A 25,964-nucleotide genomic window follows, 5' to 3' on the forward strand; every position below is an offset into this window, starting at 1 on the left:
GCCGCTGACGGGGACAGACTGTGCAGTGTAGTCACATCGGGCCATATTGTCAGTGTGTGAGCTTGTACTGAACACTGCCCAGATCGGTGCCATCAGACAGACCACTGCTCAGATAGGTGCCATCCTACTGAACACTGCACTGATCGGTGCCATCATACAGACCACTGCCCTGATTGGTGCCATTGTACTGAACACTGCTCAGACACTGCCTAGATCGGTGCCATCAGACAGACCACTGCAGATCGTTGCCATTATACTGACCACTGCTCAGACACTGCCCAGATCGGTGCCATCAGACAGACCATTGCTCAGATCGGTGCTATTGTACTGAACACTGCCCAGATCGGTGCCATCAGACAGACCACTGCTCAGATCGGTGCCATCCTACTGAACACTGCACTGATCGGTGCCATCAGACAGACCACTGCCCTGATTATTCCCATTGTACTGAACACTGCCCAGATCGGTGCCATCAGACAGACCACTGCCCTGATCATTCCCATTGTACTGAACACTGCCCAGATCGGTGCCATCAGACAGACCACTGCCCTGATTATTCCCATTGTACTGAACACTGCCCAGATCGGTGCCATCAGACAGACCACTGCTCAGATCGGTGCCATCCTACTGAACACTGCACTGATCGGTGCCATCAGACAGACCACTGCCCTGATTATTCCCATTGTACTGAACACTGCCCAGATCGGTGCCATCAGACAGACCACTGCCCTGATCATTCCCATTGTACTGAACACTGCCCAGATCGGTGCCATCAGACAGACCACTGCCCTGATTATTCCCATTGTACTGAACACTGCCCAGATCGGTGCCATCAGACAGACCACTGCCCTGATCATTCCCATTGTACTGAACACTGCCCAGATCGGTGCCATCAGACAGACCACTGCCCTGATCCGTGCCATTGTACTGAACACTGCCCAGATCGGTGCCATCAGACAGACCACTGCTCTGATCGGTGCCATCAGACAGACCACTGCCCTGATCCGTGCCATTGTACTGAACACTGCACTGATCGGTGCCATCAGACAGACCACTGCCCTGATCCGTGCCATTGTACTGAACACTGCACTGATCGGTGCCATCAGACAGACCACTGCCCTGATTGGTGCCATTGTACTGAACACTGCTCAGACACTGCCCAGATCGGTGCCATCAGACAGACCACTGCAGATCGTTGCCATTATACTGACCACTGCTCAGACACTGCCCAGATCCGTGCCATCAGACAGACCACTGCCCAGATTGGCGCCATCATACGGACCACTGCCCAGATTGGTGCCTTCAGACAAACCACTGCCCAGATCGGTGCCATCATACTAACCACTGCCTAGATCGGTGCCATCATACTGACCACTGCCCAGATCATACAGTTAAGGTTGCAAATGTATAATCCAGGTGTGAGATCTTGTGGATCCTATGTGAGCTAATCCTTTTTACGTATAGATCACACATAGTTCATAGTTTTGCACGTGTGCAGTTCACACTTGAGGTCATATGCTATCCATCTGATATAATACTCATGTGACATCATAGTTACCTGTTAGGTCATTTAGGTCACGTATAAGATTTTATATCAGAGGCTCTATCCATACAGTATACACACGAGTCCGGATATATAGATTACATGTTACATTATATTTACATGTGATGTTATCACATGGTAGAGTTAACTCGATAGGTTATATAGGTGAGGTTATACAAGTGAGATCATACACAGGTCATACAGGTGACATTATACCTGAAAGGTCGTACAGATGAGAACATATATGTGAGGTCATAGCTGAGAGTCCATACACTTGAGGTTATACATGTGAGGTTATACCCATACAAGAGAGTTCATACCAAGAGGTCATATACCGTGAGGTCATATACGAGAGTCCTTACACGAAAGGTCATACACCGTGAGGTCACACACAATAGGATATACACGTCAGGTCATACAGGTGAGGTTATATACAGAAGTAAGGTCATACACATTGAGGTCAAACAGGTGAGGTCCTACTAGTGACATCCATCGCATTAAACTCTCATAGTTCACGTTAGTTTCCATCAATGGAACCAGAAGAGACTTCTGTGTCAACTCTGATCAATGCCAACAACTTCCCTGCCAAGCTGTGGCATCTCGTGAATAGCCCCCGCTACCAGTCCATCCGCTGGAACTCCATCGGGGATGGTGTTATCATTGACCAACAGTTATTTGAGACTGAACTACTTTGCCCTACAAAGGGAATTAATGAGACCCCTGAATGGTTTAAGACAACTAACTTCAATAGCTTTATCCGTCAGCTCAATCTCTATGGCTTCAGGAAATTAGTGATGGGATTAGGCAGCAGTGCCGGCGTTCATTCTCCTTGTTTGGTTACGGGAGTTGTTGATGCCAGCACTCACCATTTCTACAATGACCATTTTCAAAAAGGACGACCAGATCTGCTGGTCAATATAAAGAGATTGACGAGCACTAACAAAGCCAAGCTGGCAGCGGGCCTGGAAATAAATTCTCGGCCACCAAGTCGCTTCCAGAAATCACTTACCGTCTCCAGGACAGAGGAGAGTACAGGAGTTTCCCAGGGTAAGAATGGGTTGTACTTGACCAAAGTGTAGCATCTTGGAATTACAGATGTGCAATGATAAAGCAAGTCTCCCCGGCTTGTAGTGAGACATGTCGTCCTTCCTACATCCTTTAATGGGGTATTTTGGTGAGAATAAATTATCACCTGTCCAAAAGTTCTAGGTCGATAGGGGTCCAACTCCTGTGATCTCCCAAATCGCCAGAATGGGGCACTTTTATCCCTGTTAGAGCTGTGGTGCACATGCTTAAGCGGTGTTCCATCCATTCCCCATGGGTCTGCCGGAGAAAGCCGAGTACAGTGCTACGCCAGTCCCATAGGGAACGAATGGAGCTGCAATCTGCAGTTCTATTCTAAGGCTATGTTCACAAAAGGATCCATTTTTGGTTACTGGATCAATTTCAAATGGAATAAAACGGATGGATATTTAACTGATCAGTTTTCCATAGACTTCAGTGTTTAAAAAAAAACGGATCCAGTTGAAATAACTTTTTTTTTAGCCGGGCAAAAAAGTTGTGTCAACTTTTTTACACACAAATTGCTGCTGGATCTGTTCTGATGATGATTACTGGACATGTGAACAAAGCCTAACGGATAAAAGTGCTCTTTTCTAAAGATTGGTGGGGTTTGCAACGGTCAGACCCCCCAAATGTAGATGTTATCAAATATCCTTTCTAATAGGTGATAACTTCTTCTAACCTGTGTTCCAGGCATTTTGGAGGGAAATTAAATTTCCTTCTACAGCCCGTCAGCAGGCACTGTGCCATTTCCCATAGGCACACAATGAACTACCAATTATACAGTTGCCGTCAAATTTTTCATAAAAAAATTGGCTGCAAAATATGTCAAAAGAAGAACCCCACAAGAATAAGCTACAAGCTACTTCTCACAGATATTTTTCTGCAGCTAAAAAATTTTTTTTTTAAATGGGGAAAAAATGTTTCTAAGGCCGGTGTCACACTTGCGTGTGCAATGCGAGAAACTTGTGCATCAATACCTGGCACTGCCGCCGGCACTCGGGACCGGCGCCTGCGGCTGCTTGTATTTCTATGTAGCTGAACGCTCCGGTCCCGAGTGCCGGCGGCAGTGCCGGGTATTGATGTGCAAGTTTCCCGCATTGCACACGCAAGTGTGACCCCGGCCTAAAGTAGAGAATCTGTCCAGGGTATTGTTCACCACTTTTATTGGATCACCAGAATTAGGTTACTTTTTCTGTGGCACAGTGCATGTGAACGAGGCTATAAAATCCCTTTTTATATGCATTGGATGTGGATTTTTAAAGAGGTTATTCCATATCTGTAATATAGATCGCTGGGGGCGCAAACGCGGGATCTCCCCTCGGTCCTGAAAGGGGGGCTCCGGAATCCTACCTCTTGGATATTACATAGTGTTCTGCAGGAACCAGATAGTGCTGCTCACACTATCGGGGTATACGGTGGATGCTGCTCACACTGTCGGGGTATACGGTGGATGCTGCTCACACTGTCGGGGTATACGGTGGATGCTGCTCACACTGTCGGGGTATACGGTGGATGCTGCTCACACTGTCGGGGTATACGGTGGATGCTGCTCACACTGTCGGGGTATACGGTGGATGCTGCTCACACTGTCGGGGTATACGGTGGATGCTGCTCACACTGTCGGGGTATACGGTGGATGCTGCTCACACTGTCGGGGTATACGGTGGATGCTGCTCACACTGTCGGGGTATACGGTGGATGCTGCTCACACTGTCGGGGTATACGGTGGATGCTGCTCACACTGTCGGGGTATACGGTGGATGCTGCTCACACTGTCGGGGTATACGGTGGATGCTGCTCACACTGTCGGGGTAAACGATGGATGCTGCTCACACTGTCGGGGTATACGGTGGATGCTGCTCACACTGTCGGAGTAAACGATGGATGCTGCTCACACTGTCGGGGTATACGGTGGATGCTGCTCACACTGTCAGGGTGTATGGTGGATGCTGTTCACACTGTCAGGGTATACGGTGGATGCTGCTCTCACTGTCGGGGTATACGGTGGATATTTCCATGCAGTGCTCAGATAAAGGTTAAGTTTACACAAGCGTATGAAAAGATCTTCAGTTCCATCCAATAAACTCAGACAATTGTTTTTGCACTTGTCATCTGCGTACAGTCTGTTTTTTACAGCAGCAGCTGTGAATATAATTTACGAGACCATTTACAGTTTCCTATGTGAATATATTGCATCGTATCCATAAAAATCACATGCTGTACAGTGGTTTCAAGGGGCATTTAATTTTTTGGTTGCACCCTTAGACTTAAAGGGAGTATGTCACCCCCAAAATCGTATATGAGCTGCGGCCATCGGCATCAGGGGCTTATCTACAGCATTCTGTAATGCTGTAGATAAGCCCCCGATGTAATATGAAAGATGAGAAATAAAGTTTATATTATATTCACCCAGGGGCGGTCCCGGTGTGGTCCGGGTCCGAGGGACGTCGCGGTCCGGTGCCTCCTATCTTCATTCGATGACGTCTTCTTCTTGCAGCGGCTCCGGCACAGGCGTACTTTGTCTGCCCCGTTAAGGGCAGAGCAAAGTACTGCAGTGCGCAGGCGCCGGGAAAGGTCAGAGAGGTCCAACGCCTGCACACTGCAGTACTTTGCTCTGCCCTCAACAGGGCAGACAAAGTACGCCTGTGCCGGAGCCGCGGCAAGAAGAGGACGTCATCGTATCTAGGTTTTCTGGCACCCGGGGCAAGAATTCATTTTGGCGCCCCCCCACCAAGGACATATGCGATTTGCACACTTAGTCATGTACCGACGAGCTCCTCTCCCTAATGCTCTCAATGATCAGTAAAAAACTGAGAGAAGCAGAAGAGAAGCTCGTTGTGACAGGACCATAAGTATGAAAATCACATATGAGTGAAGCGTCCATGTGACGACTACTGGAACCTGCAGAGCTGAATCCTGACATCGCAGGCTACTGAATTCTCACAACGCATGCACTGCACACTTTTAGGATTCTCCCTTGCCGGTGGACAGTTATGTCAGCACAAGCATGTGATTTGTATACCTCTGGCCACATTCCGACAAGACGTGCCCGGCCTCACTCAGTTCATTTTCATTGAGGGAGGCCACACTTGTCTAATCAGCATGTGACCACATGTATCTAAATCGCCAGCATGAGAGAATCCTGACAGCGTGCAGGGCGCACTGTGAGAAGTCAGAAGTCTGCTGTCACAAAGAATGACTGCAGACTCATCACAAACCTGGACATCCCCTTTAAATAAAAACGTGAGAGATAGTTAGCATCACACATAACATTTACATCAAGGTACCTTATAGATGACGTCGCCTCTCGAGCCGTTCTCTTTATTTTCTTCATCTTGTCCAGATCCCACGATGCGTTTTCTCATCCACAGCTGTCTCTGCAGACTTCCATCTTCTCCGCTCTTTTGCAAAAAATTTCCACATGATGTCCTTAAAGATACAAGTGTCATTAAAATGCTCCTGAATAAAAAATTGCCCCTCACTATGTTGTCTGCACAAAATATGACCCCCACATTGTCCCTCTTATGGCACATGCTCTTCACACTGACCTCTCCTTTCCATACCGGCCCCCTCTTCACACTGTCCTCTCATACTGTGTCCCCCCTATAGGGCCCAGTATTTATACTGTACTCTCTCATCACACTCCCCCTCCTTGGTATACTGTCCCCTCCTGGCTGTGCCCTCACACTGTCCCTCCATGCTACACTCCCACTATTCAGTTTCTATTCTGTGCCCACTCACTTTTGTCCCACCATACTGTCTCCTCACACTATTCCCCTCCCTCCTCAGACTGTTTCCTCTCACATCCCCGTCACCATACTGTCTCCTCATATATTTACTCCCTCACTTTCTATACTACCTGCTAACCTAACTCCCCATACTGTGTCTGCAAACATCCCATCACCCTGACTCCCCGTACTCTGTCCACATTCATCTCTCACATCGCTTCTCATACTGTGCCCTCATTCTCCCATATTGTTTCCTCATACATGCCCCCATTCCCTCATACTGTTTCCTCATACATGCCCCCCATTCCCCCATACTGTTTCCTCATACATGCTCGCCATTCCCCCATACTGTTTCCTCATACATGCCCCCTATTCCCAGTACTGTTTCCTCATACATCCACCACATCCATTGTGTCCTCCTCCCCCACCATCCCCATCCTTGCCCATTTCACCACTTCCATCATTTCCTCCTCCCCCACCATCACCATCCTTGCCCATTCCACCACTTCCATCATTTCCTCCTCCACCACCATCCCCATCATTGCTCTCTCCCCGTCAGCCCCATCATTGCCCTCTCCTCACCCACCATCCCCATCAATGCCCTCTCCCTGTCAGCCCCATCATTGCCCTCTCCTCCCCCACCATCCCCATCATTGCCCTCTCCCCGTCAGCCCCATCATTGCCCTCTTCTCCCCCACCATCCCCATCATTGCCCTCTTCCCGTCAGCCCCATCATTGCCCTCTCCTCCCCCTACACACACACACCATTTACTTCTCTGCACATTCCCCTGCAGCGCGCCACACACATACACACACACACACTCCTCTCACCTCTCCTCGCGCTCTGCCGCAGCATCTCCATTGCCTTCCTCTGACACAGCCGGCCGCTGAATGATGACGTCATCCAGCGGCGCGTCTGTGTGAGAGGAAGCGCGGGCAGGAAGACAGATCGCTGCAGCTCCGCTGCTATTTTCTCTTGTAGGCAGCGGAGCTGCAGGGATTTCTCCCTGCCCGCCGCAGCCACCCTGGAGGGGCACCCCTCCACCTCTGCACATGCTGGGAGCCGGTGCTCTGCAGCTTCTCTGTGCCGTCTATCAGCTTGACAGTCGGCACAGAGAACAGCTGACTCCCAGACCGGGGGGGTGGCAGAATGCAGCCGACGGGGGAGACACTGCGGACCACCACATTAGGCGGCCTGACTGCGCCCCCCTGCCAACTGCGCCCGGGGCACATGCTCCGGCTGCCTGCCCCCACCCATCGAACTCGGACCGCAGTGGGACCTCCCCTGGTTGAGTATAATATAACCTTTATTTCTCATCTTTCAGGTTAAATTGGGGGCTTATCTACAGCATTACAGAATGTTGTAGATAAGCCCCTGATGCCGGTGGCCGCAGCTCATATACGATTTTGGGGGTAACAGAGTCCCTTTAAATGGGGGAGTCTGATCCAACACAGAAGCTAGTACATACTTCCATTTTTTCACACACAGATTTGACCAGTAAAGAAAATCGCACATCTGCACTACCCCATTGAATATCATTGGTCTGAGTGCGATCCACTGTTTCACTGTCAGCACTTAGACCAAAAATGTGTATTTGGCCAAACAGTGATGACATGAGAAGTGGCTGTGACTGTTCAGATCTTTATTCCATGATCCCCTCTCTTTTATGACCATTGGAGACAGGAGCACAAGCAACAACAGGACGCCTAATATGTAGGAATGTCTTTAATCCTGTAAAAAAAACGTATGTAAGTTGCTTCCAAACCCTTTTCTGCAGTCTATTTACCTGCCTTCATCTGCATTGATGCCAAAGCCTACTCCTTTGGAGTACAGATGATGGCAGTGACAGGGTTAGCACCTGTCTCCTCTTTGGAGTACTGTACTTATCAGATCAATCTCCTGCAGCAGCTTATCCTCTGAGTGAGACACAGGTGCTAAACCTTTCACTGCCATTATCTGTACTCCAAATGAGTATTTTCGGATATCAATGCAGCCAAAGACAGGCAAATAGTAGGGTGTGGAAGCTACTATAGAATTATTTTTTACAGGAGTGAAAGCAAATTCTCTAATACATTGATTTGCAAAGTTTAATAAAATTATTCAAAAATAAATAATTTAAAAAAAAGAAACATATATATGTTAGTTTTTTTTAAATAAAAGTTTAGCTACTCTTTAAGTCTTACTTTAAGTCTGACAGGGCACTTTTTAGAGATGTACGTTTCTTCTCCAATGAATGTATCAGTTTCTGTACGTTGTGTAAAATTGTATTTTTCTAATCCGTAGGAGTGGTGACTGTTGATCAGGTTAACAGAACTCGCAGACATGAAAACATTTCTCCATATCCATATGTCAACTTGCCATCTCATAACCATAGCACTTCTATCCCTCTGAGGACATGGTCACATTCATTCGGCCTTCACCATGGACAGTTTGCCTCTCATTCATCATTTGCAGAAAGGGGAATGTTTTATCCTGTCCTGCAGCGCTTTCCAACAGACCTCACTTACACTATGCAGTCTACGGCCACGTCGGAACATGTGCAACAAGGTCATTCTGCCATGCTGGGACCAGTGCAAAGATACAGAAGCTATATGCCACATGCTGCACAGTACCCACAGGCATTTTACCCAACAGGTGAGTTCTGCTCCCTTATTAGACAAGTGTAGCTGCTGTAACCTGCTTCTGCCACTGGGCCCCATCGCAAAAGTCCTAATTGAGTCCCCTCTCAGCACCACCCAAACCAATATTCAGTGGGGTAGACTGGGTTATCTCTCCCAACTTTTAAAATCAGCATACAGTACAGAGCAAAAGTTTGGACACACTTTCTCATTTAAAGATTTTTCTGTATTTTCATGACTATGAAAATTGTACATTCACACTGAAGGCATCAAAACTATGAATTAACACATGTGGAATTATATACTTAACAAAAAAGTGTGAAACGACTGAAAATATGTCTTATATTCTAGGTTCTTCAAAGTAGCCACCTTTTGCTTTGATGACTGCTTTGCACACTCTTGGCATTCTCTTGATGAGCTTCAAGAGGTAGTCACCGGAAATGGTTTTCACTTCATAGGTGTGCCCTGTCAGGTTTAATAAGTGGGATTTCTTGCCTTATAAATGGGGTTGAGACCATCAGTTGTGTTGTGCAGAAGTCTGGTGGATACACAGCTGATAGTCCTACTAAATAGACTGTTAGAATTTGTATTATGGCAAGAAAAAAGCAGCTAAGCAAAGAAAAACAAGTGGCCATCATTACTTTAAGAAATGAAGGTCAGTTAGTCTGAAAAATTGAGAAAACTTTGAACGTGTCCCCAAGTGCAGTTGCAAAAACCATCAAGCGCTACAAAGAAACTGGCTCACATGAGGACCGCCCCAGGAAAGGAAGACCAAGAGTCACCTCTGCTTCTGAGGATAAGTTTATCCGAGTCACCAGCCTCAGAAATCGCAGGTTAACAACAGCTCAGATTAGAGACCAGGTCAATGCCACACAGAGTTCTAGCAGCAGACACATCTCTACAACAACTGTTAAGAGGAAACTTTGTGCAGCAGGCCTTCATGGTAAAATAGCTGCTAGGGGGCGTGGCTATGTAGTGGAAGAAGAAGGACGCACTTAGTGAGCGCTCCGCACATCCTGAACCCATCCTGCCATTAGTACCTTGCCACCGCAGGCGGTACCGACGGAGACCGGGATCCTATGATCGTGGGAGCCTTGTGTACCCTCTGGGCGGCAGCTGCGGTGATCTGAGGTGCCGGGAGCTGCGAGGGCTGAGGCGGCCAGGAGACTACACGTGTGGCGGCGGCCATCTTTAGGGCGCGCGCTCCGAGACACAGAGCGCGGCGCCAGCCTCTGTGGGAGCCGGACTTACTTCTCCCTGGAGCCGGAGATAACCGGACAACAGCGGTGAGAGCCGCGCTGGTGTGCAGTAACTGTGGGGCTTGAGGGGGATGGCGGTGCCTGTGGGGAGCGGCGGCCATTAATATAGCGCGCACCTTGGCAGTAGGGGAAGCAGCGCTCGTTATTACACCTGCGGTGCTGCTGGAAAGGAGAGTGCATATCTGAAAACATAAAGGGGTGGTGTAGTGTGTGTGCCCTGAGAAATTGGGCCCTGCACCCCCCCTATCAGACAGATACTTTAAATACCAGCACCAGGTGAAGATTACCAGAACTGCTTCTATAAGCCCCATTATCTGCCAAACCAGTGGCCTCTTTGGAGCACAGTCCAGTGCCTCATTATACGGGACCTGGAACCAGGGCTCTGTTTATCCATAACTACAATTGTGACTATTTGTGGGGCCCTTTTAACTGTCTACCATGCAGCACTCTAAGGGAGCAGGAGCTGCTGATAGGCTAAAGAAATATGCCAGGGACGATCCCCCTGATAACGTGCGCTCTCTCAGAAATAACTCTGCACCGACCCAACGTAAGGGCCGTCCATCTGATAGTAATGAAGAGGGAGACCAAGATGAACTGACCCTTAAACAGGCATCCGAGCAGCTAATGCAGGCTATTACCCTCACTAGATCATCTCTCACGGAAAAAATAGAGGATGTGCACACAGAGGTGGGTCGTTTGCGACACGACATGCAAGCTATGAGAGGGCGTATTTCGGAAGTCAAAACCAGAGTGTCTCATATAGAAGATACCATCATTCCTATGGAGGCTAAAATAACAAAAGCTGCCTGCTCCGTAAACGCTTGGAAGCAAAAGGCAGATGATTTGGAAAACAGACTACGCCGCAACAATATTCGGATTATTGGTCTCCCAGAGCGCTCGGAGGGTCAGCAACCCGAACAATTCCTGGAAGAATGGCTTAAGACCTCCCTGGGGGATGGATTCTCCTCGACATTCTCGGTGGAGAGGGCCCATAGAGTCCCAACGAGACCTCTTCCCCCTGGAACTCCACCTCGACCTTTCCTGGCACGCCTCCTCAACTGCAGAGATAGAGATACTACTCTTCGCCTGGCGCGACAGAAGGGCCCCATCAGATTTAATAATGCTACTATATCAATTTTTCCGGACTTCTCCATGGAACTCCAAAAGCAGCGAGCACGATTCATAGATATCAAGAAACAACTCAGGGATAAGAATATCATCTACTCCATGCTGTATCCAGCTCGGCTCCGCATTGTCCATGAGGGCTCCACCTTGTTCTTTACAGATCCAGCAGAGGCGGCAGAATGGCTGCGGTCGCACGGGGCGTCTAATGTGAAAGACTCCTAATCTAAGTTCTTTATCTAATGGCAATATACGTAGAGCTCTTCGAATGGGTGCGAAAGGTGGCGACAATACCGGACACTGAATTCAGTGAGGGTATCCCCTTCTTTATTTGACTGTAGGAGTATGGGAACATGCTCCTCTACTGTTCCAGTTTTGTTTGGTTTGGTTTCATATACCAAGTTTGGATGTTTAATATGTACGGTTGCCGCCAATATTAACTTTTTGCTCTGTGTGATGTCTCTGGGCTACGCCCAAATAACATACTATACAATTATTTTCTCTTTTATATATATACAGTGGGGCAAAAAAGTATTTAGTCAGTCAGCAATAGTGCAAGTTCCACCACTTAAAAAGATGAGAGGCGTCTGTAATTTACATCATAGGTAGACCTCAACTATGGGAGACAAACTGAGAAAAAAAAATCCAGAAAATCACATTGTCTGTTTTTTTTAACATTTTATTTGCATATTATGGTGGAAAATAAGTATTTGGTCAGAAACAAAATTTCATCTCAATACTTTGTAATATATCCTTTGTTGGCAATGACAGAGGTCAAACGTTTTCTGTAAGTCTTCACAAGGTTGCTACACACTGTTGTTGGTATGTTGGCCCATTCCTCCATGCAGATCTCCTCTAGAGCAGTGATGTTTTTGGCTTTTCGCTTGGCAACACGGACTTTCAACTCCCTCCAAAGGTTTTCTATAGGGTTGAGATCTGGAGACTGGCTAGGCCACTCCAGGACCTTGAAATGCTTCTTACGAAGCCACTCCTTCGTTGCCCTGGCGGTGTGCTTTGGATCATTGTTATGTTGAAAGACCCAGCCACGTTTCATCTTCAATGCCCTTGCTGATGGAAGGAGGTTTGCACTCAAAATCTCACGATACATGGCCCCATTCATTCTTTCATGTACCCGGATCAGTCGTCCTGACCCCTTTGCAGAGAAACAGCCCCAAAGCATGATGTTTCCACCACCATGCTTTACAGTAGGTATGGTGTTTGATGGATGCAACTCAGTATTCTTTTTCCTCCAAACACGACAAGTTGTGTTTCTACCAAACAGTTCCAGTTTGGTTTCATCAGACCATAGGACATTCTCCCAAAACTCCTCTGGATCATCCAAATGCTCACTAGCAAACTTCAGACGGGCCCGGACATGTACTGGCTTAAGCAGTGGGACACGTCTGGCACTGCAGGATCTGAGTCCATTGTGGCGTAGTGTGTTACTTATGGTAGGCCTTGTTACATTGGTCCCAGCTCTCTGCAGTTCATTCACTAGGTCCCCCCGCGTGGTTCTGGGATTTTTGCTCACCGTTCTTGTGATCATTCTGACCCCACGGGGTGGGATTTTGCGTGGAGCCCCAGATCGAGGGAGATTATCAGTGATCTTGTATGTCTTCCATTTTCTAATTATTGCTCCCACTGTTGATTTCTTCACTCCAAGCTGGTTGGCTATTGCAGATTCAGTCTTCCCAGCCTGGTGCAGGACTACAATTTTGTTTCTGGTGTCCTTTGACAGCTCTTTGGTCTTCACCATAGTGGAGTTTGGAGTCAGACTGTTTGAGGGTGTGCACAGGTGTCTTTTTATACTGATAACAAGTTTAAACAGGTGCCATTACTACAGGTAATGAGTGGAGGAAAGAGGAGACTCTTAAAGAAGAAGTTACAGGTCTGTGAGAGCCAGAAATCTTGATTGTTTGTTTCTGACCAAATACTTATTTTCCACCATAATATGCAAATAAAATGTTAAAAAAACAGACAATGTGATTTTCTGGATTTTTTTTTCTCAGTTTGTCTCCCATAGTTGAGGTCTACCTATGATGTAAATTACAGACGCCTCTCATCTTTTTAAGTGGTGGAACTTGCACTATTGCTGACTGACTAAATACTTTTTTGCCCCACTGTATGGGGTCTGAAATTGTATGCATGACCTGGAACATACGGGGTATTAAGACTCCTAAGAAGAAAGTCAAGGTATTCTCGCAGATCAAAAGACATCATCCCCATGTTGTGGCATTAGTGGAGACACATCTGACTAGGGACACGGTTCGGTGTATGCAAAAGCTGTGGGTGCAATGGTCTCTCCATGCATTTCATACCAGTTATTCAAGAGGGGTCTCTCTGTTGATACATAAGGAGGTTAAATGGGAGGCCAGAGAAGCACGGCGGGATCCTGAAGGCCGTTTTGTCTTTGTGCATGCATTTCTTAATTCACGTGAATATGTGATATTGTGTATTTATAACCCTCCCCCCGCTAACATGTCGGTTCTCCGTATGGCATTGGGCTTCTCCCTAAAATACCCAGATGCTAGTGTTGTTTGTATGGGTGACTTTAATCTGGTCATGGATCACTCCATGGACAGATTGAGATTGGATGACACAGTGTCCGGGGAGTCTGGGTCTCAGTCCCCTTCCCAACTGGCATTGTTTATGGATGGCAGCGGTTGGCTTGATTTGTGGAGAATGAGTCACCCAGGGGTTAAGGGGTATACTTGCCACTCATCTACTAAGCGAACTTTATCTCGTATAGACTATATATTTGGATCTAGTGGCTTGGCATTATGGGTGGATAATGTTGAACATGGCAATAGGGGGATTTCGGACCACAGTCCGATAACTCTTAAACTTAAATATGGGCAGCCCAATAACAATAGATCCTGGAAATTAAATCCCTTCTGGTTGAAATTAATAGATTCTAGTGACAGGACGATTGAACAGTTAGTTTGTTTTATTTTAACACACCCAGAACCCCAGAATCTTGGTTTATTTTGGGATGCCCTAAAGGCATATTTGAGGGGGTGCTTATCCTCTACAATTTCCTATATTAAAAGGGTGACGGCGAGGGAGGATGATGAGATGGAGCAGCGATTAAAAGATTCGGAGGCCACATATATAGCAAATCAGACCAGCAGTAACAGGGCTGAATGGCTTACTTCTCAGAGGATGTATACTCAACATTTAGACGTTAAATCGAAACGCAAACTATTTTTTACCCGCCAGTCCTACTTTGAATTAGGGAACCAGGCCAGCACACTCTTGGCTTTCTTAGTGCGCCAACATAACACCGCTAATACAATATTGCAGATCCGCGCACTCGATGGCTCATTAGTTTCATCCACTGATGACATACTTCAATGTTTTCATGACTATTATAAATCATTATATAAATCCAGTAGCGGCTTTGGTGTTGGTGACTGTCTAGATTACTTATCAGATATAACATTCCCCACACTGAGCCCATCCCAACAAGCCTTCATGGAGGCCGAGTTTACTTTGGAGGAAGTGGAACACGCTATAGCGGACATGGCTACTGGGAAGGCCCCGGGACCAGATGGGTTTCCCATTGAGCTATACAGGAAATACCGGGATAAGTTTGCACCACTTCTATTGAAGGTACTTAGGGGAATATGGGAAGGAGAGTCTGTGCCTGAAACGTTCTATGATGCCAACATTATTGTGCTCAAGAAGGAGGGGAAGGATCCTCTGGATTGTGGATCATACCAACCAATTTCTTTGGTGAACGTAGATTATAAAATCTTTACTAAAATTCTGGCTACCAGACTGAACACAATTATATTAGATCTTATACATCCGGACCAAACTGGCTTCATGCCTGGGAAAAGTACTTCCATCAATATTAGGCGTGTTCAGTCGGTCATCCAATATAGCTCTCTAGAGGCAGATAATAGATGGGCACTGGCTTCACTGGACGCAGCTAAAGCTTTTGATTCCCTTGAGTGGTCCTTCCTCTCTGCATGTTTGCGAAGGTACGGTTTTGGGGATAAGTTTCTGAGAGGGATAGGTACAATATATGCGAAGCCTAGAGCACGTATGGTTGTGAACGGCCTGATGTCTGAGTCTTTTTTGTTACATAGGGGAACTCGCCAGGGGTGCCCTCTCTCTCCTGCTCTATTTGCCTTGGCGATTGAGGCTGTGGCAATCCATTGACATTAGGGGGATACATATAGCGGATCGGGTTGACATTATTGGCCTCTATGCAGATGATATGGTAGTGTTTATGGATCAAACAGAGGATACGTTACCAAAAGTAATAGCGATTATAGACAAATTTAGCAAATTCTCCGGTCTTTATATAAACTGGGATAAGTCTGCCCTGATGCCTCTCTCTCATACCCCAATGCCGCGTCTCGAAACTCTCTCGCCGTTGCCCATAGTATCCAACTTCAAGTATCTGGGAATCTATATGTCTCAACATAGTCAATTTGATTTACAATTTAATATCTACCCATTATTGGATCTGGTTAAATCCAAATTTGCTACTTGGGATAAACTCCCGCTCTCCGTGGCTGGTCGTATTAATCTGATCAAAATGATACTGCTCCCCAAGTTAAGTTACTGCTTCCAACACAGTGCTGTCCCAATACCTAAATCCCTCTTTGCGACTCTAAATTCCCTAACAACATCTTTCATATGGGGGAAGACTAGGCCTAAACTTAGATTATCTGCTCTGCAGAGACCGAAACAGGGGGCGGGGCGGCCTTGCCAGACTTTTACCTATATTATCTTGCCGGGCAGGCAAAAATGATAAATAAATGGATGCCCAATAACTTTCTTCCTAATTCTGAGAACCATCTGCTCCACTCCGCCCAAATCGAATGTCCATTGGGGTTTCTGGAGCTGGAGAGGGTTGGTGTCCCTCGTCTGTTGCCTATGCTCCGGTTGGCACGATCAATATGGAGACAAATTAAAAAAATAACTAAATCTGTTGATATAGCAATGGAAATGCCATTGTGGAATAACAGTTATTTTCCGGGACTATTGGGCCACCCATCCACGGAATTTTGGATATCGTATGGTGTTCCCTCAGTAGGTCATATACATAACCAGGGGATTTTCATTTCCTTTGAACAATTACAAAATTCTCACAATATCCCGAGGTGTCAATTTTTCCGCTATTTACAATTAAGGTCAGCTTTTCAATCACACATGCGGAATATGGGTACAGGTCGAGCTATTTCATCTCTACCTTTAATAGGAATTCTTAATTCGCAAGGTCCTCAAGGACTTATTTCCTCTTTATATACCTATTTGTTATCTAGAGGAGGGGGGTCTATTATAGACTCTATTAAGGGGAAATGGGAGGGGCTTCTTCCAGATACACTAGGGGAAGAATGGGAAGATATTTTGGAATCTTCAACTAGGGTTTCCCCATCAATTAATAATAAGATGATTCAATTATACATTATATACCAATCCTATTTGACCCCGATCCGCCTTTTTAAGATGGGTCGTCTCCAGTCATCAGATTGTCTAAGATGTCATTCCAGTGATGCGGACTTTATTCATATGATTTGGAGATGTCCTGTTATTTTTCATTACTGGAAAGAGGTGACAACATTGTTGACATCCTTGTTATCGATTCCTGTCCCGCTTGAACCATTGACCTGTCTATTTGGGGTGTGGGATGCGGAAGCCTGGGACCACTACACTGGGATACTTCTGCGTGAGACACTATTTATGGCGCGAAAGGTACTGGCGCTACGATGGATGGGTGGTCCTTGCCCATCTCTTAGAGCTTGGGTTGATCTAGTAAACTCAATTATTCCGTATGAACGGACATTATATCAGAATAGAGGGTGTCCAGATAAATTTGAGAAAATATGGGGCAGATGGAACTCCTCCCATCACACTCTATAATTTAATAATAATTTAGAATACATGTGAGAAGTGGGGTTCGTGGTTTTGGGGACATTGCTTACAGAGTGAAATTTATACGAAATTTTATTTTGGCGGCGTTTTCTTTTTTTCTCTTTTAGTAGTTAGTTTAGTTAAGGTTATACAACAAGATACCAGTGATCGACATACACCATTTGTTACCCTTGTAATACTTTAGAAGTGATAATGTAATGAGAGTAATTGCATTTCATGATATAATGGAAAATGATGGATACAAGTGCAAATGTGTATATTATATGATTTATTTTGCAACTAATAAACGAATTTAAAAAAAAAATAGCTGCTAGGAAACCACTGCTAAGGACAGGCAACAGGCAGAAGAGACTTGTTTGGGCTAAAGAACACAAGGAATGGACATTAGACCAGTGGAAATCTGTGCTTTGGTCTGATGAGTCCAAATTTGAGATCTTTGGTTCCAACCACCGTGTCTTTGTGCGACGCAGAAAAGGTGAACGGATGGACTCTACATGCCTGGTTCCCTACGTGAAGCATGGAGGAGGAGGTGTGATGGTGTGGGGGTGCTTTGCTGGTGACACTGTTGGGGATTCATTAAAATTTGAAGGCATACTGAACCAGCATGGCTACCACAGCATCTTGCAGCAGCATGCTATTCCATCTGGTTTGCGTTTGGTTGGACCATCATTTATTTTTCAACAGGACAATGACCCTAAACACACCTCCAGGCTGTGTAAGGGCTATTAAACCAAGAAGGAGAGTGATGGGGTGCTATGCCAGATGACCTGGTCTCCACAGTCACCAGACCTGAACCCAATCGAGATGGTTTGGGGTGAGCTGGACAGCAGAGTGAAGGCAAAAGGGCCAACAAGTGCTAAGAATCTCTGGAAACTCCTTCAAGATTGTTGGAAGACCATTTCCGGTGACTACTTCTTGAAGCTCATCAAGAGTGTGCAAAGCAGTCATCAAAGCAAAAGGTGGCTACTTTGAAGAACCTAGAATATAAGACATATTTTCAGTTGTTTCACACTTTTTTGTTAAGTACCGTATATAATTCCACATGTGTTAATTCATAGTTTTGATGCCTTCAGTGTGAATTTACAATTTTCACAGTCATGAAAATACAGAAAAATCTTTAAATGAGAAGGTGTGTCCAACCTTTTGCTCTGTACTGTATATATTGCAGCAAGTACACAGTAATTAAGCCGATACTGAAGTTCCTTAACATCTCACACACCTCGCCCCTTATAGAGTGAAATGCCTTAAAAAATGCTTCCCATACTGTATGATACTCCCACTGTGAATTCCCCCCACACACAGTATGATGACACCGCAGTGCCTCCACCAAAGTATGATGCTGCCACAATGCCCCCTTCTGCAACAGTAACCTCAAAACAGTACACCTCTCACAGCATGATGCTCCTAAAGTGCCTCCCAACACAGGATAGCCCAACAGCTCCACTATATGTCTAGCATGATGACCCCACAGCCGCCTTTACACAGTGTGATAGTCCCCATTGGAAGTAGGAGACCCCTTATAGTCAGTATGAGGAACTCCACACACAGTACAAGGGCTCCCACATACACAATATGATATCCCCAACAGATCCCACAGGCCGTATGAGGGGCCACCCACAAAGTAAAATGTCACCCATAGCCCCCCACAAAGTATGATTGCCCTCACAGACCCCCACACCGTATAAGGAAACCCACACATAATATCATGTACCCTACAGCTATCCACATAGTGTTTAGGAACCCCACACACAATATGATGGTCCCATAGCCCTCTACCTACTTTAAGGGCCACCAAAACAGTATGAGGGACCACACAAAATGTGATAACCCTGCAGCCCCCACACACAGTATGATGCCCCTCAAGGCATCATGTCGCCCACAAGTACTGACAATAAAAAAATACAAACTACTCACCTTCTGCCATTGCCCTGAAGTCTGCTCTAGTGAGTACACTGTGCAGACTGAGGCCCCATCTGCTCTGAAGACACAATCTAATGACATAATTGTGGAGTCATGCAGAGGCAGCGGCTGAATGGTGCAGCAGGGAGTATTCGGTTCCCTGCTGCGCCACGTTATTTAACAGTATCTGCATTGTGTGGTTGCTGATACCATTGGAATTACGACAAGAGGCGATGGGAGATGTAGGGGGCTTTGTACTGAATACTGGGCCCTCCTTCAGCTCAAAGGCCGCATAATGACCATATAGCCTTCCGCTAGGGATTGTACGTCCCTGAATTACAGCCAGGTGACATTAGTTTTACTGCAATTATCATTAGTAGCAACATAGACCACTCTAAAATTTCCCAGGTTGTTGTTTTTGCTAATTTCCACCTCTGTACTTTCCTAATTTAAAAGGCTTGTCTGAGATTTAAAAAAAAAAATTGTCTAAGAGCAGAAAATGTTAAGGAAAGGAAAATAATTAATACTCACCTTTGCAATTTCCCACAGTTTCAGTCCCAACGTGCATGTGATCCCAGCCGGTATTTGTTTACTTCCCTGCAGTGATCATTTAGTGTTCATGCACAAGACCTCTGCAGGTGATCACTGGCTTCACTGGTGATACTCAAATGTATGGCACAACGTCAGTAAGGCCAGTAATTGGCTGCAGTGGCCACCTGGATTTACACAATGTCATTACTACAGTGATGTAAACAGTGACCAGCAGGGACTACCAGAGCATCAACACTCGTCAGGAATTGGATTTGTTTGTCAAATTCCTCAAAATATCAGAAAACCCCTTTAAGTTGTCTGATAGGGATATACTGTACATAGGTGATGGAACAGTTGGGTGGATATGTGTTAGGGGTGTCCTGTAGATAGGTGATGGGACAGTTGGGTGAATACGTGATAGGGGTGTCCTGTAGATAGGTGATTGGACAGTTGAGTAGATAGGGGTGTCGTGTAGATGTGTGATGGGACAGTTGGGTGGATAGGTGATAGGGATCTCGTGTAGATATGTGATGGGACAGTTGGGTGGATAGGTGATAGGGGTGTCATGTAGATAGGTAATGGGACGGTTGGGTGTATAGGTGATAGGGGTGTCGTGTAGATTGGTGATGGGACAGTTAGGTGGATAAGTGATAGGGGTGTCGTGTAGATATGTGATGGAGCAGTTGAGTGGATAGGTGATAGGGGTGTCGTGTGGATATGTGATGGGACAGTTAGGTGGATAGGTGATAGGGGTGTCGTGTAAATATGTGATGGGACAGTTAGGTGGATAGGTGATAGGGGTGTCATGTAGATAGGTGATGGGACAGTTGGGTGGATAGGTGATAGGGGTGTCATGTAGATAGGTGATGGGACAGTTGGGTGGATAGGTGGTAGGGGTGTCATGTAGATAGGTGATGGGACAGTTGGGTGGATAGGTGGTAGGGGTGTCATGTAGATAGGTGATGGGACAGTTGGGTGGATAGGTGATAGGGGTGTCGTGTAGATATGTGATGGAACAGTTGAGTGAATAGGTGATAGGGGTGTCATGTAGACAGGTGATGGGACAGTTGGGTGGATAAGCAATAAGGTAGTTGTCTGGATAGGTGATAGTGCCATCCTGTGGATAGGTGATGACACAGTTGGGTGCAAAGGTGATAGGGTCATCCTGTGGACAGTTGATGGGGGGCAGTTGGGTAGATATGCGATAGGGTTATCCTATGGATAGGTGATTAGTTGTAAATATGGGACAGCATCTTTAAGTGTCTATATTTGAGTGGTTTCTTCATTCTTTTTTAAGGAGAAAAAGACACATTATTATATAATGCATTTAATGGTATTTGATTCCAATTCCATTTGTTGTTCACTTCCCATCTAGCTGTTCTGCCATGCTGCACAACTCCAGTTCATTTACACCACCTCAGTGGCTGCTCCAGCCCCGCAGTCCCCTCATATCAACACTGCAGCTATTTTCAGGTTAGTATAATTAAAATGTAACCTGACTCAAAGGATACTTAACGAATCTTAACGTCTGCAAATGTTTGGCATTTTGATGACGTGTTTATTAGATGGATGCCTTACGCATACCACCACCAAAGCTTTATAGCTTTGTCCTTTAATGTAATAGTAATTCGTATGTCCTGACTGTTCCAACTTCTGTGCTGGTGTTGCCATTCCTCAAATTTTGTAAGGAACTATAGAGATGAGAAGCAGATCTTTTCAGATCCGCTCTTTGAAGCCTGGAAGCTATGGTCATATTTTATTGTTCTGAAGAATTTCTCTGCTAGAACCACCAGCAATCAGCTATAATCTGTGTCCGAACCTATCGACACGTGTCTCGGCAGTATTTTTGCGGGTGAAATTACGCATTACATATTTTTCATAACTAACACTCATGTGATTCTGTATATTTCCATACCTACTTTGATGAAAGCTGATCGGTTATTATGAGCAGCACAGTCATGGCTTTTACAGGGTGACTGGCTGAATGTAGCATCTCACAGCCACCACAGTTCCAACTGATTTGGGGTTGCCTGTGATGATACGACTTTTTATCTCTGATAAAATGAAAAAAATCTCCAACTACAGTCATGGCCAAAAGTATTGACAACCCTGCAATTCAGACAGATAATACTCATTTTCTTCCTGAAAATGATTGCAAACACAAATTATTTGGTATTATTATCCTCATTTAATTTGTCTTAAATGAAAAAACACAAAAAGAATTGTCCTAAAGCCAAATTGGATATAATTCCACACCAAACATAAAAAGGGGGTGGACACAAGTATTGGCACTGTTTGAAAAATCATGTGATGCTTCTGTAATTTGTGTAATTAACAGCACCTGTAACTTACCTGTGGCACCTAACAGGTGTTGGCAATAACTAAATCACACTTGCAGCCAGTTGACATGGATTATTGTCCAGTATTGGAGCATCGTTATAGGGTCACATTACACCCCATACTGGATAGATGAGATACTGCACAACACTATAATATGCCCATTGCATAGATATAAGCAGACCACGGCATGGACCATAGCTGGTCCATAATGCAAAGCTACTGTGTTATACCATGTATCTAGAATAACTGTTATTGTGAAAATTCCGGCCTATAATCATTTAAGCAACAATGACTATCAGCTGGTTTATATGTTTTATCAACCTTTTATAGCAAAGAGCACAAGGCAGATGTATAAAGCAGATTATAATCCATTATTTGTCCCACTGCACAGAGCCCTGCAATGCAACCTTCATTTTCTATGGAGTTCTTTCATACAAATTGGTCATCGAGCGATTCAGATGAGTTAAGAGAGATGAATCTGGCGCCTGTTTCCCAGTTTGCAGATGTCCGACAATCTTCTTCTCCATTGGAAGTGATGAAACTGGATACAGTAGAAAGCCTTTTGGAGCCAGCAGCATCAGCTTTACAAAATGCATCCGTGTCAATAAGCCTAGGATATGATGAGGCCTATCGTAGTCAGGCTAAACAGTTGGAATTGTTACAACCCATAAATGTTGATCTCACCACTGAGGCTTTATTAACTGATCACCCTGTAAGTTGCCAAACTTCATTAACTGCAGTTAATGTCGATCCTCTCACTAGTGATCACACAGAAGTAAGTAGTAACATAGGTTTCCTATGTATTGTCTAGACTACTGCAAAACATGAATATGGAAAAATCAATGCAAAACACATTGGCCTGCTTCATCAAAACTTTTCGTCCAGAATTCTGGTGTAAAACGCTTTGAAAAGTTGCAAAAGTTTGGCGCAATGCGTGGCAGGAACATGGTCTGCATACATCACAGCTGCTGGCCAGGGAAGGAAGCAAAACAGACAGGTCAGCATGGGATCGCAAATGACTTTTTCAGTGAGGTAAAACATTTTTTTTGTGAGGTAAATCATTGTTTTTAAACAGGCAGAGAAATGTGTTACCTCACAGAAAGCAGCAGCTGTGAGCCGATACCGTCATGTCTGTATACTATTTTTTGCATCCTCTGCTGCCCAGCTGTACTTTCAGGTCATGTTCCCGCACGGTCAGACACAACTATTAGGCCACGTTCACTCGTACAGTATTTGGTCAGCATTTTACCTCAGTATTTGTAAGCCTAAACCAGGAGTAGGTAAATAATGCAGAAGTGGTGCAAATGTTTCTATTATACTTTTCCTCTGATTGTTCCCCTCCAGATTTTGGCTTACAAATACTGAGGTAAAATACTGAACAAATACTGAACATATGAACGTGGCCTTACATGGGCCACAGATTTATAAGATTATCTCAGAAAAAGAACATTTTTGTTTTACACATCCAATTGTGGAACTTATTATTATTCCAAGTTCTATTAATTAAAATATACTCTATTCTTGGGACATCCCCTTTGATGCTGCTTTTCCTTTTTTGCTTGTGTAGGTTGACATGAATGCATCTTCTGATGTAGACGTAACCTTGTGTGTTGATGAAGTAGACTTACTCACTTCTGATACTACTTTTTCACCGAGTCAAAAAGAAACATGTGAACACAAGGAGGATACAAGTGAGATATCCCAATTAGAAAACTAAGCAGGTACGGTACATTTTTGTCCATAAGGTATAGTAGTGTTTAAGACCAAACCATTTATGCTCATTTCATCTGAGCCTTACATTTGGCGTATACATTCACAGATGTCTCCATTAGGATCCATTCAACTGATGGAGGCCAAACTAGTTAGTAAATAAGGCATTTTACTGAAAAATTGTATCAATGTTGATTAAATCTGGTCAAATATAATTGCAATGCAAGAACTTAAAATATTATGTATGGAGGAAATCCCTAAGGGAATGTTCAGACTTTTTTTCTGGTGCCCTTCATGTGTCCATATTCAAGAACATAGTGCATTAGACGACAGGAAGAATTCACAGCTACGTTACTGTGCTTTTGACAGATTTTTGGAGCGATGAAATGATCTGTCTGAAAAGCTGTCTATTCATGATTGAATAAAGCAGTTGTCATAAATAATTTAGTCAGGAGCTTAGTTCATTTACTTAAGGCTCAATTAGATGGCCAATCTTGGCATGTTAACGAGCGTCAAATTGCTTCACACAAGTCAAATGGTGCTCGTTTACTATCCCATGGGCTAATAAATACTGTATGGGGACAATCAATTGGTAATAAGAACATTCCGTCCCAGTACAGCATCATATTTTTGGCAGAACAATCCCCATTTAGGCTGGGGTCACACGGCAGTATATTTTCTCATCCGAGAGAATCGGGTCAATTATGCAAATCACACTCTGATCAAACTCTGGTCATAGTATGATCTGATTCTCTCGGATAAGGAGAAGATGGAGAAAAAAAAAATCTCTATTCTTCATTGTGTCAGTCCATGGAAATCGGACTGTGCTCAGATATCATCCTAGTGCAGTCCGATATTTTCCACGGACTCATTGACTTGCATGACCGAGTGCGATCCGAATGTCAGATCAAACTCGGGCATGCTGCAATTTTTGCCCTGGCCCGACTCTGTTCAAAGGAAACATCGGACATGTGCATGGCCCCATGGAATAACATTAGTCCAGATGCAATCTGAAGTTTCATCGGATTGCATTTGGACCAAAAATACACTCGTCTGCACCTGCCCTTATACGAGGGAATGCACGGCCGATGATATTTATACTGACATAAACAATCCGATCATTCGACAAAGAAGCATTATGCTGGGACCATCAGAGCAGAACTACTGGAGATAAGGGGAAAAGCGTATTTATTATGTGATAGCATTTCTTATTATAGGAAAAAATATTTTATCATAACGTGTGACTGTCTTTTCTCAGATCTGAATCTTCTGGTAGAGGTGGCCTTCACAGGAGAGAAGTTTGCACAGAAAGAAGAATTAAAAGAATAAAATGTAATGGATTATTTGGTAGTTATGTCATGAGATATTTTCATGGTGAATGTTACAAGTGGGATTGTATTCCATTTGAGTATTGTTTGAAGAATTTATACATGTATACGAGTTGTTTTTATGCTAGGTAAGAATAAAAAAAAATTATTGGAGTGTTATTTATGTCATATTTCATAATTTGTTTATATGTGCACATAGAAAACTTGCTACTGCAACAGGTTACATGACTGCCACATTGTATAACTGATATAAACATGAGACTATGAAAAACGATTGTCGTCTATCACTTGTAAAGCTACGTCTTGAATATGGGTCAGAGTTTTGGGCTCTATGCTGTGATAAGGATGTAAGGAAGCTGGAGAGGATCTGAAGGTCTGGGTTTGTAGCGCACACCCGGTGTCCGGTGCTAAACTCCAAACATGGACTTTTCCTGGATGTCCATTCTACAGTTCGAGGAGGCGAGAGAGTGTTCGGGTCCCTATTGATTTCCATGTAATTCGGCTTCAAGTTCGAACCTAACTTTGGACTAGAGGTTGGTCAAACCCAGACCTCCATGGGGCTGCTCATCTCTAGGAAGGAGTTAAATTTTGGCATGTTTTCACAGGTTGCATTAGTATTGAAAGATAGGAGACAAAAAAAGCGCAAATAGGGTCTTATCCCCAGGATTGTTTCTGATCAATTGTGAGAGAACTGCTCACCTGGTAGTACACAGTACAAGCGTGTAGTTTGTCAGCTGCTGCAGATCCACAGGTCGGCGCTGCGACCTCTCAGAACCTCTCAGAGATCTGTGTGGAAACTTCCTGAAGAAGAAGCCATGAGCTTCGAAACGCGTTGAATAAACCACCCGAACATCTTACAAGTATATCTGGATCTATTATTTGTCGCAGCAGCGCGGATGTAATCCACATTTCATCTATTATAACGGTTCAC

At 44.8% G+C, this 25,964-nt stretch overlaps 1 protein-coding gene across 1 annotated transcript; it reads left to right on the forward strand.

The window, feature by feature from the left end:
• Positions 1–2,073: 2,073 nt before the first annotated feature.
• On the forward strand, positions 2,074–25,034 carry HSF5 (heat shock transcription factor 5). The gene is made up of 6 exons (XM_069759745.1): positions 2,074–2,590; positions 8,621–8,971; positions 21,031–21,128; positions 22,387–22,770; positions 23,563–23,686; positions 24,964–25,034. Exons 1-6 carry the CDS (start codon positions 2,074–2,076, stop codon positions 25,032–25,034), a joined length of 1,545 nt encoding a protein of 514 aa, XP_069615846.1.
• Positions 25,035–25,964: the final 930 nt, after the last annotated feature.

This window comes from Ranitomeya imitator, chromosome 3 (genome assembly GCF_032444005.1).
Source record: "Ranitomeya imitator isolate aRanImi1 chromosome 3, aRanImi1.pri, whole genome shotgun sequence".
NCBI classification, from domain to species: domain Eukaryota; kingdom Metazoa; phylum Chordata; class Amphibia; order Anura; family Dendrobatidae; genus Ranitomeya; species Ranitomeya imitator.